Below are 13,532 nucleotides of genomic sequence, written 5' to 3' on the forward strand. Positions count from 1 at the left end.
AAAAAAAAAAAGAAACACTTATGTTTCAATATTTATCCCAAATTACTAATCCTGTGTACTTAAATTACAAAATCACAGGCACTGCCTTGTTTTTTATAGCTATGTAAAGATTAGACTTGGTACTTCACACGAGTCAGCAAAAGAAATGGTAAAAATATAATCTGATGTCTAGTTGCAAGATGCAAGCACGTTTCAAGCTCTTGACAAAACACAGGAAATTACTGTGAATTAAAATAAGAACATTTTCAAATACTTAAATTAAACCTCCAACTCTTATTGATTCTGAAAAGCCAGAATGTCTGTTAAGCCAGAGAGGGTGTCCAAAATTCACTGGGCTTCAGATACCTGGTGTTGAGAGGCAGAATTTTCAGTTAAAATTAAGATTCATGCGCACTGTTCTCTAAGCGTTACGGTTTTTAAAGAAAAATATTTTCTAATACAAAGTTCAGGAGAAGTTAAGGTGGAGAAAATATTAGTTATACTCTGTATTATTTTTTTTCTTCTACTCAAAGTTTTAAGGAAAATGCTAAAACAATCCGTTTGTTTTCAGCATTTTGAAGTCTCCCAATTTCCCAGTGACACCTGCAAGTTTGAGTTGAGCACTGTACAAAAGCAGGCTCATGGCTTTTTGAACTTCAGTGCGACCAAAATCTTTTCTCTACAAAAAACAAGTTAGACTGACAATAGCGTTTTTGAATTATTATTCTGTCTCCAAATAGGTATGACAGAAAATTCTTAAAACACACGAAGTGCTGATGCAAGAAGTGATGATAGCCAACAATTATTTAAATTACTACTTTTTTTCCTCTGCATATTTTACATCTATGTCTTTGGGCTTGGAATATGAAGCATCCTGTCAGTGGTCAACAGGAATATCTGATTTATGAGGTCTACCTGACCCCAGACTGAGGACACACGAGACTTTTCTTCCTCTTTAAAAACCACATCTTGGTGTCTGTAGCAAATACATTTCAGTGGAGCTCTGTTACACTGCAGAGCACTGCTGCACTGTGCTTCTTTGGGTACTGCTGTTCTGTGTTGCTTGAGATTTGCCACCATTTTGATTTTTTGTCTTAAGACGTGCGAGTGTTGCTGTAGATTGCAGTGAGGAATATATTTAAAACAAATAAACGTAGATTTGTGTAACTATACAGTATTTTACTTTCCAAGAGCTGGAATTGAAGTGAACATTGAAAGTATAATTCAGTTCTGTATTTAATTCTTACCTGAGAAGAATATGTGTGACCATCTGATCCACAAACAGGATTGGTATAAACTACTGGACACTGCTTGCAGTTTGATGAAATGGGACCACCCCTCCACTGTTTATGGCCTAAACCAGCCTCTTTCATACTGTAAGTAAACAAAAAGTATGTAATTCTGATAAGCAGTAGTAAAAATAGAACATAATCAGGGTATTTTAATGAGCCTTTACAAACAGTAAGCCACACATTATTTCAGCCATTAAGTAAAGTGCTGGCAGTCTTTACTCTTTGCTACATGCTTGTTTGCTATCATACCATATTCACTGTAGCTATACCTGGTATCTGCATGTAATTTCTAAGACATCTTGGTAAAAAAAGATTATTAAGATGATGCTTGACTTGTGTTGTATTTGCTTGTTTTTTTCTTATTAAATAGCATGAAGAGAGCTATTATTATATCTAGAGTTCAAAGAGTTAGCATTTAAATATTATTAGATGTTACTGTAAGAAATTCAATAGAAACAAGTGGTCTTTCAGAGTACTTTTAGCTTACTCTGACAACTGTCTTTCACAGACTGCACTTCTCAAAATTCAGATTCCACCATCAAAGGCAGAGTTCAAAGTTAAACAGAGGCAGCTTGCTGGAACACAGATTTGAACTGCACGTGTTTGTATATATATGCTTGCATGCATGCATCCAACCATATGCAAACATACAAAACCAGATTTTAACACAGACAAAAAACTATACTGGCCCAGATTAAAGACTCAAATGTGAACTAAGTTTTGACACTTCCTCAAAATATTCTCCCAGCCTTCAGAAGCTCATATCATACAGCCACTCTCTGAGAAAAATGTTTTCTTCTGGTTGTTCTGAATTAATAGTTATTTCATGATGTTTCCAAATGCTTTTTGCACCTGTGAAAGCATACAACAACCACTCTGTCCTGAAACACTTGTTTTATGAGAGCTGCCTAATTCACAGACTGACCTACAATATGCCTTTTATACTAATGGCTTCCATATAAATAAGAAAATAATTATTTTCATTCTGTTTCCTGTAGGAATCTTATCAAAAATCTAAAAATGATTATGCTTAGGACTCAGCATACAGGATACAACAAAGCAGTTAAATGTTCACACTCAAAAATTAAACTCAGATCTTTAATGGAGCAGAACTCTTTCACTTTAGTTCACCTACAGATCATCAGCAACTGTTCTGCTAATTAGTCACGAACTACCTCCGGAGAAGAACTTGTCAACAGTAATAAAATGAAATGAAATGAGAAAAAAAAACAACTTGTCCTCTGTTTTTCTGATGCACAGAGTAAATGTAAGCAAATAGCTCGATGGTAAACTGGTAATGATCAAAAACAAAACATCGTTTGTTGGTTACGCTGATGTTTTTACGCCATCCTTAATTACGTCTGTAAACATAGTCTTTAAGAAGAAAAAGATCAGGTGATTTACATATACATGTTTACAATCAGATTTTGTAGTGACTATATTCCGAGCTGATTCAATTACATGCGGCATAATGAGTGATAAAAATCTGTATGGGAAGTACACGAAGGGGAAAGAACTCAAAGACTTACCGCTAATTAATAATAACTAACAATCCCTTCTGCTGGATTGCTTTGTTTGAAGGCTAAATACACACCATTTCATTTCAATTAAAGAAAGCTACAGTTGAACAGTACTTTTGGTTACATACAATATGTGGCAATAATCTCTCATTACTGTGGCTCCTCTCACTTGACTTTTTCAAGGATCCACGTGAGCTCCAGCCTAATGAGATGGCTGCATCTTTCTCTTACTGTTTGTTTCTTCTGTAAATTACATATTTCCAGAAGTGTCTCAGAAGCCTGAGATAACTGACAGGATTATGGAGTCCCAGCTATCAACCCACTGTAATTTCTGTTCATCTGAGTCAAAGTAACTGTAAAACACTGCATAAATCAATTGCAAAAATTCCAGACATCAAAAGAAAGAATTCTGATGTAAGTAAAAACCAGAAATTGGAAACAGGACTTCTGAGCTACACAGAGGCTGCTGTTGCGTATGGTTTCTCAAGACCAGTAGAGATGACAGATTTTTAGCTTATCTGTCCTCACAATTATATCTATGCCCTCAGTGGAGTTTACAGAACAAATAAAGATGGGAATAGGGTGGGAGAAAGGCATGTCCGAACTGAGGAAAAGGGATGAGTAAAATCATCTAAAGGAAGAAAAGAGTATGATGTCTCAGAAAGGATCACTACAGTGCTGGACACTGGAACAAGCAGAGAAAACAAACCACAGGTCTGTGAAGACAAGCAGAGTGGTGAGAAGAACATAGTCAGAAAGATCACCTTCTCTCAACCAGCCTCAGACTTAAGCTTTTAAATGCGAGCTATCCCAGGTCATTCATTCAAGGCTGAAAAGTCAAGTTTCCTCTTCTACAAACAGCTCCCCTGAGACCTTCAGCAAATCACTCTCATGTTCTTAGTTTCCATGTAACTAGTATAACTTCCCTATAAAACAGAAGTATCTGTGTTTTCCAAACTCTAGATAAATGATTTAATGATAAATAAACTATAAATCATGTTAGTCCAGAGATTCTGAGTCATGCAAATGCTCTAGACAGACATATGTTCAGAAGCCTTAGTAAGAAAAATGGTTCTGTATTATAGCTGCTCAACTATTGGACCATCAGTCGATGTCCTGGCAAGGAAATAAGAAAGTCAGTTCAAAATACTTTTAATACCAGTTATGGTATTCAAAACACTTCGCAAAATCTATCAGTACTGACTTAAACTTATGTATCCTAACATTTCATTTCTCCCTTATTTAATTCTATCAAGTTTGTCTCCCTTGACTATTTGTTAGTGCTTTTACAGGTGTTTTCTTTTGTGTGTTTTTTTTTTTCCCCCACTTAGGCAATGACCATACATACAGATTTCTTACATGGAAATAATTAAGAAATGATTATAATGATAAAAACCGCCCTGAATTATAAAGCACTGTTGTATGAACACGATATAAGGATACAGGAAAACAGCTTAAAGACAACATAAAAAATTTCCGTTATAACTTATCTATGCATTTAAAGCAATGTATTTTTATATTTTAAAATGTTAGAGGAAAATAATCAGTAAACAAATCAGTTATGTCACTGTGAGAAAACTCTTCTTTCTTCCTTGTATTTGTTGTTTTTTTTTTCCATCTGATAAGCAAGAACATCCAGGTCATCACAACTTGAAGTTACTAAAATTCTGCCATTTAATTTTGTGATTCCTCTACACTCACTAAAAAACTTCTTGTCCCTGTTAGTTTGTTGCCACAATAAAATTAAGAAGCCATATACAAGACGATCTCTTCCACTCACACATTTTATACTTCTTGATTTCCTGAAAAAGCATTTGGGGATCTCTCTATATATAGGCAAAAAAGTAGCTAGTACTAAATAGAGAAGCTCTGCCCCTTCGATACTGCTGACACCTAGTGATTATATTCAATCTATGGGTTTTAATTCACCAGCAACACTTGTGATTACATTAATTTGCATACACCAAATTGCACATATACTTTTAGACTGCATATGCAACTGCATGTCTGGAAACATAATTAGGCAATCTGCTCAATTACTCAAGCCTATGTACCTGTTTGCATACATAAACTTACCTTTCTGTGTATACAGTGATCACGCCTCCAACTACTTCAAGAATGCTTAAAATAACTCTGAATATTTAGCTGCAAGCTACTATCTCTTTCATAACGTGACTTTTTTTTAATGACACATAAAATGCATTAGTGTCCAATTCACTTGAATGAACTCAACAGTTAAAAGCTAGATTTGAGAATCCTGAAACACAGGTCTTCAAATGCAGACTGATAGAAACAAATTTGGGTTAGTAAAGAATTAATTTTTCAAGGAACTCTTGCAATTTTCCTCTGACAGCTATATTTGAATTTCTTAGATATTCTTAGAATTACCCTGATTTAGAGACTGTCTGATTACGTTTTGCTGCGGCCTTTGGGAGACACAATCAGGCTGTGTCAGATTAACATAATTAGAAAAAGCACTTGCTTTGCCAAATCCAATTTGTTTTTGTTAGACTTGACTAAATTTCCTTCAAAATTCCTTTTTCATGTGGAAGCATCCTAAAATAAAACTACAGTTCTCAGTGTTTCTCTCCAGTGACAAAAGCAACCAAGATGATACGGTGTGATGAACTGCAGGCAGCTCAGCCCCACACAGATGTTCAATCATTCCCCTCACATGGACCAGGGAGAGAACTGGGAAACAAGTAAAACTCATAGGCTAAAGACAGTTTCATAGGACATAAAAGGAAGGGAAAATAATAACAATGATAAAACAACACAGAGAATAAGTGCTGCACAACACAATTGCTCGTCACCCACCAACTGATGCCCAGACAGTCCCATGCAGCAGCAGTGGTCCCAGCCAACACCCCCAGTTTCATCACACCACATGATCCCATATGGCATGGAATACCCCTTTGTCCAGTTTGGATCAGGTGCTGTTCTGTCCCCTCCCAGCTCTCCTGTGTGCCTCCAACCCTGCATTGGCTGAAATATCCTTAGCTCTGCGCAGCACCTGCTCAGCAACAACTAAAACATCAGTGTGTTACCAACGCTGTTTTCCTCCTAAGCTCAAAACACAACATGCTAACAAATACAGTATAGAAAATTAACTCAGTCCCAGCTAAAATCAGAACACATAGCCATTTCTTGAGTGTTTGTCTCTACGTTATTTTCACTTTTTCATTATTTTGCATTATTTTTAACACATTCAAGAAGAATTTGTCTCAACTCTTATTATCTCCTTCCACCGACTTGTAATAACAAAATATGTTTTTATTTTAATACAGCTTCCTGCCTTGTTACAGTTTCATTACTTTCAGCAGTATTCTGCATACTTTTGCAAAGCAAAGAAATCACTATTTTATTCTAAATATCTGTGTAGGTCACTCCAAAAGTAATGCCCTCTATTTATTTCCTTGGAAACTACAACAGATAGAAAGAAGACACTATCACTATTTGATAGAGCAAATTCTCAGCTACAAAACACTATTTTTCAACACAGTCAACATGATCAGCTATGCATTTTTGCCAGTAGTGAACAAGAGCTTGCATGCTGTGCTCACAGAAACTTGCACCAGCATTGCTGCTAGGAAAGCGTTGCCTGTTCAGTCCATCTTTCCTTAGTCTGAATAGACAGAAGTCAGAAGGTGCCAAATCCAGACTATCCGGTGGATGTGATCAGACTGCCCAGCCAGGATGGGCAGTGTGCTCCATGGTCTTGAAATAGAGCCAGATGCTATTGTGTTTCAAGAGAAATGCTGTTGTCTTCTCTGGCCTGACTCTGGAAGTTCTAGCCTTCAGCTTAGCCAGCATCGTGACGTGGTGATCAGAGTTGATGTTTTATCCCTGTTCCAGAGGGATCACACCTTTCCTATCCCAAAAGATAGTGCACATCACCTTATCTGCTGAGGTCAGCGTCTTGAACCTTCTCTTCAACAGGGAATTCACATGCTGTCACTCCATGGACTGCCATTTTGACTCCAGCCCATAGAAGCAGCACCACGTCTCATCACTAGTAACGATGTGATCCAGGACACTATCACTTTCAGCCTCCTACTGGTTAGTATCTCCAATAGGTACTAACAAACTTGCACACAGTCCTCTTTCTGTTCCTATATCAACATCCCTGGGGCCCACCTGGCACAAACTCTGTGATATTCCAGTGTTGCCACCATCGTTCCCAATGCACTGAAGCCAACGTGCAGCTCTGTGCACAGTATCCTGGTCATAACCTGCTGATTTTTGTGGATGAGCTGATCAAGTTCTTCACTTCATGGTGTCACAGCTGTGCGTGGCTGTCTGGAACATGGCTTCACATCCCTGTCACACTGCTGAATCGCACCACTCACTGTCTCCCTGTACTCACATCCACTGTTTGGTCTCCACCAACATTTATCAAGTGCCAATGAATGCCAATGAGTGCCATTTTTTCTGCATGGAGGAATTCAGTGATACACCTTTGCTTCAGACACACTTCCACACCAGATGCCATCTGTCACACGGCAACAAAACGTAACGGAAAAGCTTAACTTTAACTGCCATACCACCAACATCTGGTGTTGTGAGCCAGTATAATAAAATAGGAGGCGTTCCTTTTGGAGCAGCCCTCGTATAAAAAAAAAATAATTAAAGCCTTAAAAAATGCATGTGTATTTTTTTAAAAAGTTGTAAGTAACACTGCTGAAATTTGCCCTCTGCCACTTTGACTGTCTGAAGCTAGCTAGCATAGCATTTTAATGAGATGGAAAAGCATTGAATGCACAGCAACACAGAAATGAGTTTTCATTATTTAACTTATCTGTAGTTGCATGAGAAGTGAAAGGAATTTTAATATACGAATACCTGAATGAAGAATTTTGCACCAACCTTCTTTCTTTATTTATTTATTTACTAAAATCAAATAATACAGGCATTTCTAGAAGCAATGTGTTACACATGATTATGTAAACTACTGGAAGCTTAGAAGCTTTTTTTCATGGCTTTTTTTGCTGGAAAAAAATATGATTTCAGATGTTGAAGCATGCAAAGATCCTATTTACAAGTAGTACTATGCATCTCTTAGAATCTCCCCAACTTTCCCACTTGTAATTACATATCCATCAACCAAGACACAGAAAAAAGAAATAACCCATTTTCAGAGGTCAAAATTTTCATGAAATTCTTTTCTAACACCACCTGCAGCAGTGTATTTCAAGTTTAGTAGCTTATTTTCTAACCCCTACAATTCTGTTTTTCTGTGATTTTCTTATGATGCGTATGTAACTACCATTTTGAGTAAACTGCAAAACGCAAGGAGAGCACCTCACTCTCTAGATTGCTTTTAGCAGTTCCATTACATCTGTGATGAGTAAAAAAGCAACTTTTCTAAAGAAGAAATCCAGAACAGTCATGTTCACGGGTCTGAATATCCCTTGAACGCATGAGTGGATTGGGATTCCTTTAGAATCTTTACAGCACACTGCATCGCCAACCATTTCTTTTATTGGATGCTCTTTGCTCTGAATCACAGCTTTAAAGCAATCCTTCCTCTTTTTTTGCTCCTAACCTGCTTTGCTTCTAATTCTATGATACTTAAGTCCATTCATCGCTGTGCTCCACTGCCAGGCTGGTGCTGCTCCCATTACTTGACAGCTTCACCTGGCAGTTTTAATTACTTGATCTCCCACCACAAGAAATATCATACCTGTTTCACTTAAACAGTAGTAACGTTTTTTACATTAACCTCCTATATTACAAATACTCTGTTAAATAATTCTACCTACCCTGGACACCTGTTCTAATTAAACAACTTTGAACTCACTTCTACTCTCATTCTAGTTTAAATCAGAAATAGTTCTGCTGAACAAGAAAATCATGTAATAAACAGAACTAAGCCTCTATACATACATTATTTGCTGTCTGGTGCTGAGGAGCAATAGGGCTTGAAATGAACCAGCTGTCTTGGTAATTCCTGCACAAGCATTACTTGTACTGAATTCTACTGCCAAAATGCTTCATCTTCCTAAGATAATTTTGAAAATACCAAAATATCATGCTTGTAGTTATGAATTACAAGACACTGCACACACTCAGAGAGAGAACTGCCTTATGTGACAGCCCTCAGGGTTACAGGTAGTACCTGTATCATATTTAAATAAAAAACAAAATGGTATCAACTTGAACTGGTTTTGCTAGCATGATTAGATTAACTCATTTGTGCCAAAGTCTATGATGTTTTCAGACGATGCTGTTAACCAGATGTTAAAAAACAGCTGCAAGCTGCAAACAAAAACAGTTCACAAGTTTCTACAAGTATAATGCACAACAGAGCTTCACAAAAACTAAACTTCTATATTCTGACGCTCATTGACAGCTATGACATTCCTATGAAAAGCAGAATTCCCTAAGATGATCTAGCTAATTGACAGCCTCCTGCACTGCAATCTTTAAGTACTCTCTATATAGATGGGAGGGTCACATGTCAACACCTCTTTTCTTCTCTACTTCCTATCATCCTGATGTCAGTATGGTATTTTGAAATTTACCAATGGTGTCTGATAACATCAGAAAATCCTGTTACTTCTATGAGTATCTATATATGAAGGTATTTTTAAAACATGTAATATTATTAGTGCTGCTGCTTGTGGTGAGAAAATGAAATGGATTAGGAGTACGACATTTTCTTGCCTGCTAATTCACATGCATACATAAAATAGGTTATTTTAAAGATGAACATTAGAAATAATTAAAAAAAACAGGCTTGTGATAAAATTTCTGTGCTACAATATAAAAGAGAAACTAACTGTCACTATGACTGCCAAAATAAGTTTTATAACCTGTAATGTTGTCTCACATTCTGTTTAAGATGACAGAGATTCTCTTATGTATGAGGCATTATATTCCTCACTGTATCTCAGGGAAAAAAAAGAGTTCTACAAAGCATGTTGGTAGCCACATCTATAGTTAAGAAAGGCTTCTATTTTATTTTGATTTTTATTCCATTAGTGCACGAATGTATCCTCAGTCATCACCCTTTTTTCCTTTCTTCCTTCCCTGCTGTCATAAAGTTGGTTCAATAAAGTGATACCTACAGGACAATACATAATCTACTAGGCTCCATGAAGTATTTCATACCAGATCTTACTTTAGATATGAAAGTGTGTCTGCATGAACATTAATCCATGCTATAAGTGAAAGCAAAGCAGGAAAGGCCACAGTAATAGACAAAAACAAAGAAGAGTAATTTTCAATGAGATAAAAACATTACGGAAAACTAGAAGAAAAATGTCTAGGGATCAAATCCAGGAAGAAACAAAACCATAGATTTGCAGTTTGGATATCAGTGTTTTCTTTCAACCTGGACTGTAGTTCCAAGCCATATTTCATTCTGCATCATCTGAGATTTGGAAAACTCTCCATAAACACTTTGAAAATTATTTTAAGCTCTTGAAGGAAAATAAAATACCTTAGGCCTCACCTTTTGCTCTGCTCTGCTGTTCACAGAGACTCTACCTCTGCCTTGAGCCCCTGCTGGTGTCCCAGCTGTGGGGCCCTGGTATTATGCATACCAAAGCACAACACATATCCTACGTTATCTCCCTAATTTCACCTTCAAAGGCATGACTGTGCAAAACAATAAATTCACTTCGGAGTTAAATGGATTTCCAAATATATTCCTTTAAAAGAAAAATCACAAATCCAACTTTCACGTATAAAGACTACAGCGTAGCAAGTATGAGTATGGCCATGGTTACACTGCAAAAGGATCACTGCAGTGATCTATTAAAAGATGACAAATGCAAACAGTTGCGTGGGAGAGGAATGATTTCATAATTTGTTTGGGAAAACATCTGTTGTCATTAAAAAAATCCTAATTATCTTTTTCTCTTAAAACTTCTGAGAGCAATGGCACTTTCTAGTTCAATTTTTACTTTTACTGCTGTTGTTCTAGCTTCAAGCGTATGAAGATACAGATTTATTTGTATACCTAAGTGGCTTTAGAAAAAAAGTATATTGCAGTATTTAATTAGACTACTATACAGCGCAGCATGCTGATGAAATGAAGCAGGCATCTCCTTTCAGAGAGCAGCCAGAAAGTGGCCATAAGACACGGGAAAATTTGAACAGTTTTTTATTGCCAAGAAGAGGTTGCTGCACGTCAGAAAAATCAGTTGTCTCATCTGTGCACTACCTTAAAGGCCTGTTCCAGCTATCTACACTAATATCTAAATCTTTCTTTTAACCACAGTGCTGACCAAGAGCTCTGGTGGGAGCAGTGCCATGTCAAAATTAAACAGGTTCCTAAAATTTGTTTTGAATCTGCTGCAATTAAGTGGGTAAATGAAAACAACTGAGCAACAGTTCCAGAAATAAAATGCCATCATAGTCTTATTAAATTATCTTTCCTCTCAATGCCAATGTTTTCAGTGCCTTTTCATCCAGAAGTCTGTCCAGGTCTTTGACCATATTTTTAACAGCTCTGCAGTGTTTCTGTTTCTGCTATGTGCTGTTTGTCACCATGGTCAGTAATGACCAGAACTTAACACAAATGAATGGCAAGACTGCACTCATAAAATGATTTTGTAATATCTGCAGACTATCACTTTACCATTCCTATTTTTTTTGTCTGCTTTTGTAACTAATGCATCTCTATACCATTTCCTTGAGTTCTTCATAACAATACTTGGGGCTTGGTTCTCAGTAGAACATACGAGCACTATTCAGTGTGCCATGTATTTATTTATTTTACAATTTTAACATGGGAGAAACAGATTAGCATGTGTGACAGAAGTACTACAGTAGTTAAAAAAGTTCTGGATTTGTACTGTGAAGTAATTGCTTGTATGATGTTAGTAAAATTCTAGTATATAAAAGGGAATTCAAATTTCCTCACATGTATGAGAGACAGGAGAGACTTCAGAGTCATCTCAGAACCGTTCATACTGTTGTTTCTCTATAAAAGAGGACTTGGCTGGTTGAGGGGTCAGAAGTACATGGGAGCACAGCTTTAGCTTTAAGAGCAATTACTAAAGGGACAGGACAGCAAGCCTTTCTATCCTAATTCATAGCACCGAACTTTGTTTTAAAACCACTATGAAAAAGGGATTTAGTTCTGATCCAGACCATCTTACCTCTATATTCATGCCTTTTACAGACTTCATTAGCAGGCCCCAAAAGATTTAAAATCAACCATTCATATCCTCAGGATATCTGTTTCCTGGAGTGGCATGCTTATTCCTCTATTCCCCAGCTAATTGACTCTCTTCTCAGATAATCTTTCCCCTTCTTTGCCTCAATCCTTGCATCTAACCTTAGAGTAGAGGGAAGATGTCGTTTGAATGTTCAACCATAACACTGAAGGTCTGTCTTTGAGAGCCTTCCTCCAAGGAACTGAAACAGAGCACTCTGGAGTCATGAGTCCTACGAGAGCAGGTTTCTTAAGCTGTAACCTCCTTTTTCTCCTTTCATCCAGAAGTTTCATCTATACGAAATTTCAGCATTTTTTTCTGAGATTTCCAGGGACATGCATTGGTTCATGCACCGTGTGGATGGTCTGTACATGTGCAATCAGCTCACAGCTTCACTGGAAAAACCAGACAGATAACTGCTTGAATTGAGACAGCAAACTGCACAGATGAAGGAAACGTCAGATCAAACCTTAAACACACTGGGATCATAAAGAAGTTATTATTATTATTACTGCTACATTAACAGATTTTGCAGAGTGGTTATAGGAAAAGTCATAGTGCAAGTGTTCCAACACTTTGGTTAAACTACAAAATGGCAAACAAAATTTACGGGCAACAAGTATCTGATAACAAATGTGCTGTCATTTGTGGGGGGAGCCATGTCTGTAAGTTTAATACTACTGTTCTCTACTAGGAGACTACAGCATTTTATAGAAAGAGCATAGTTTTGATAATCTGGACACATGAAATAGTTCTTAATGTTTTATTCTAAATGAAAAAAAAAAAGACCATAAAAACTGAACATAAACATTTAGTAACTCATAACATGCCTTTATTTATCATAAAGTATGTTGAATTATTTGGTTTCCAAAAGCAGTAGTACATTTTTCAATGAATAACATCAATATATATACAGACACAACACTATGATGACAAACACTTCCAGCTGTAATTTGTTTTTAACCACTGGACCTTAGAAGCACTGTTCTACCCAAATGGAAATTAGTGGAATGACTTCTGTTATCTGAATACAGCTTTCCCTACTCAATTTCAAACATTTAGCAGCTTTTTCACCACAAGGCTTATAAACACACAGCGTACGAAGAAAGACCTCCACTTGAAATGAAACGCATTATTACTGATGCTAGTCAATAATAAGAATACCTCAGTATAATCAGCTCCAAATCCACAAGAAAATATTTAAGCCTCTCACAGAACCATTCATAATCATCCCCATTTTATTATTTTCCATTATAGCAAGATATTGCAGTAACACCAAAAGACAAAAAGTGCTTTTCTTTAGCTAGATAAAAGAAGGGATACTGAAAAGTTCTTCAATCCATTTTACATGTATTTTCTGACGAAGGAATGCTCATTGAAAGATTTTACTTCTATTACTTTCTATTATTTCCATGTTTACATGAAAGTCTATAGTGAACCTTACTGCTATGAAGTAAAATTATGACTTCATTTCTAAAGAAAAAAACCTTTTGTAAGCACCATTTTCACTAACCCTATTTTTATTAAAAAAAGGCAATCTTTACTGGTTAGATTTTCAGGAATTTTGTGAAGGA

At 36.6% G+C, this 13,532-nt stretch overlaps 1 protein-coding gene across 2 annotated transcripts in view; it reads right to left on the reverse strand.

Moving 5' to 3' along the window:
* The window catches only part of SPOCK3 (SPARC (osteonectin), cwcv and kazal like domains proteoglycan 3), a 99,380-nt gene that overhangs the window by 61,548 nt on the left and 24,300 nt on the right, over nt 1–13,532 (reverse strand). For both annotated transcript variants that reach the window (XM_010709475.3, XM_019614469.2), the window contains exon 3: nt 1,227–1,353. In XM_010709475.3, the coding sequence (XP_010707777.1) occupies nt 1,227–1,353 (127 nt within the window). The remainder of the gene's footprint in view (nt 1–1,226; nt 1,354–13,532) is intronic.

The sequence above is a fragment of the Meleagris gallopavo genome, chromosome 4 (assembly GCF_000146605.3).
Source record: "Meleagris gallopavo isolate NT-WF06-2002-E0010 breed Aviagen turkey brand Nicholas breeding stock chromosome 4, Turkey_5.1, whole genome shotgun sequence".
In the NCBI taxonomy this organism is placed as follows: Eukaryota; Metazoa; Chordata; class Aves; order Galliformes; family Phasianidae; genus Meleagris; species Meleagris gallopavo.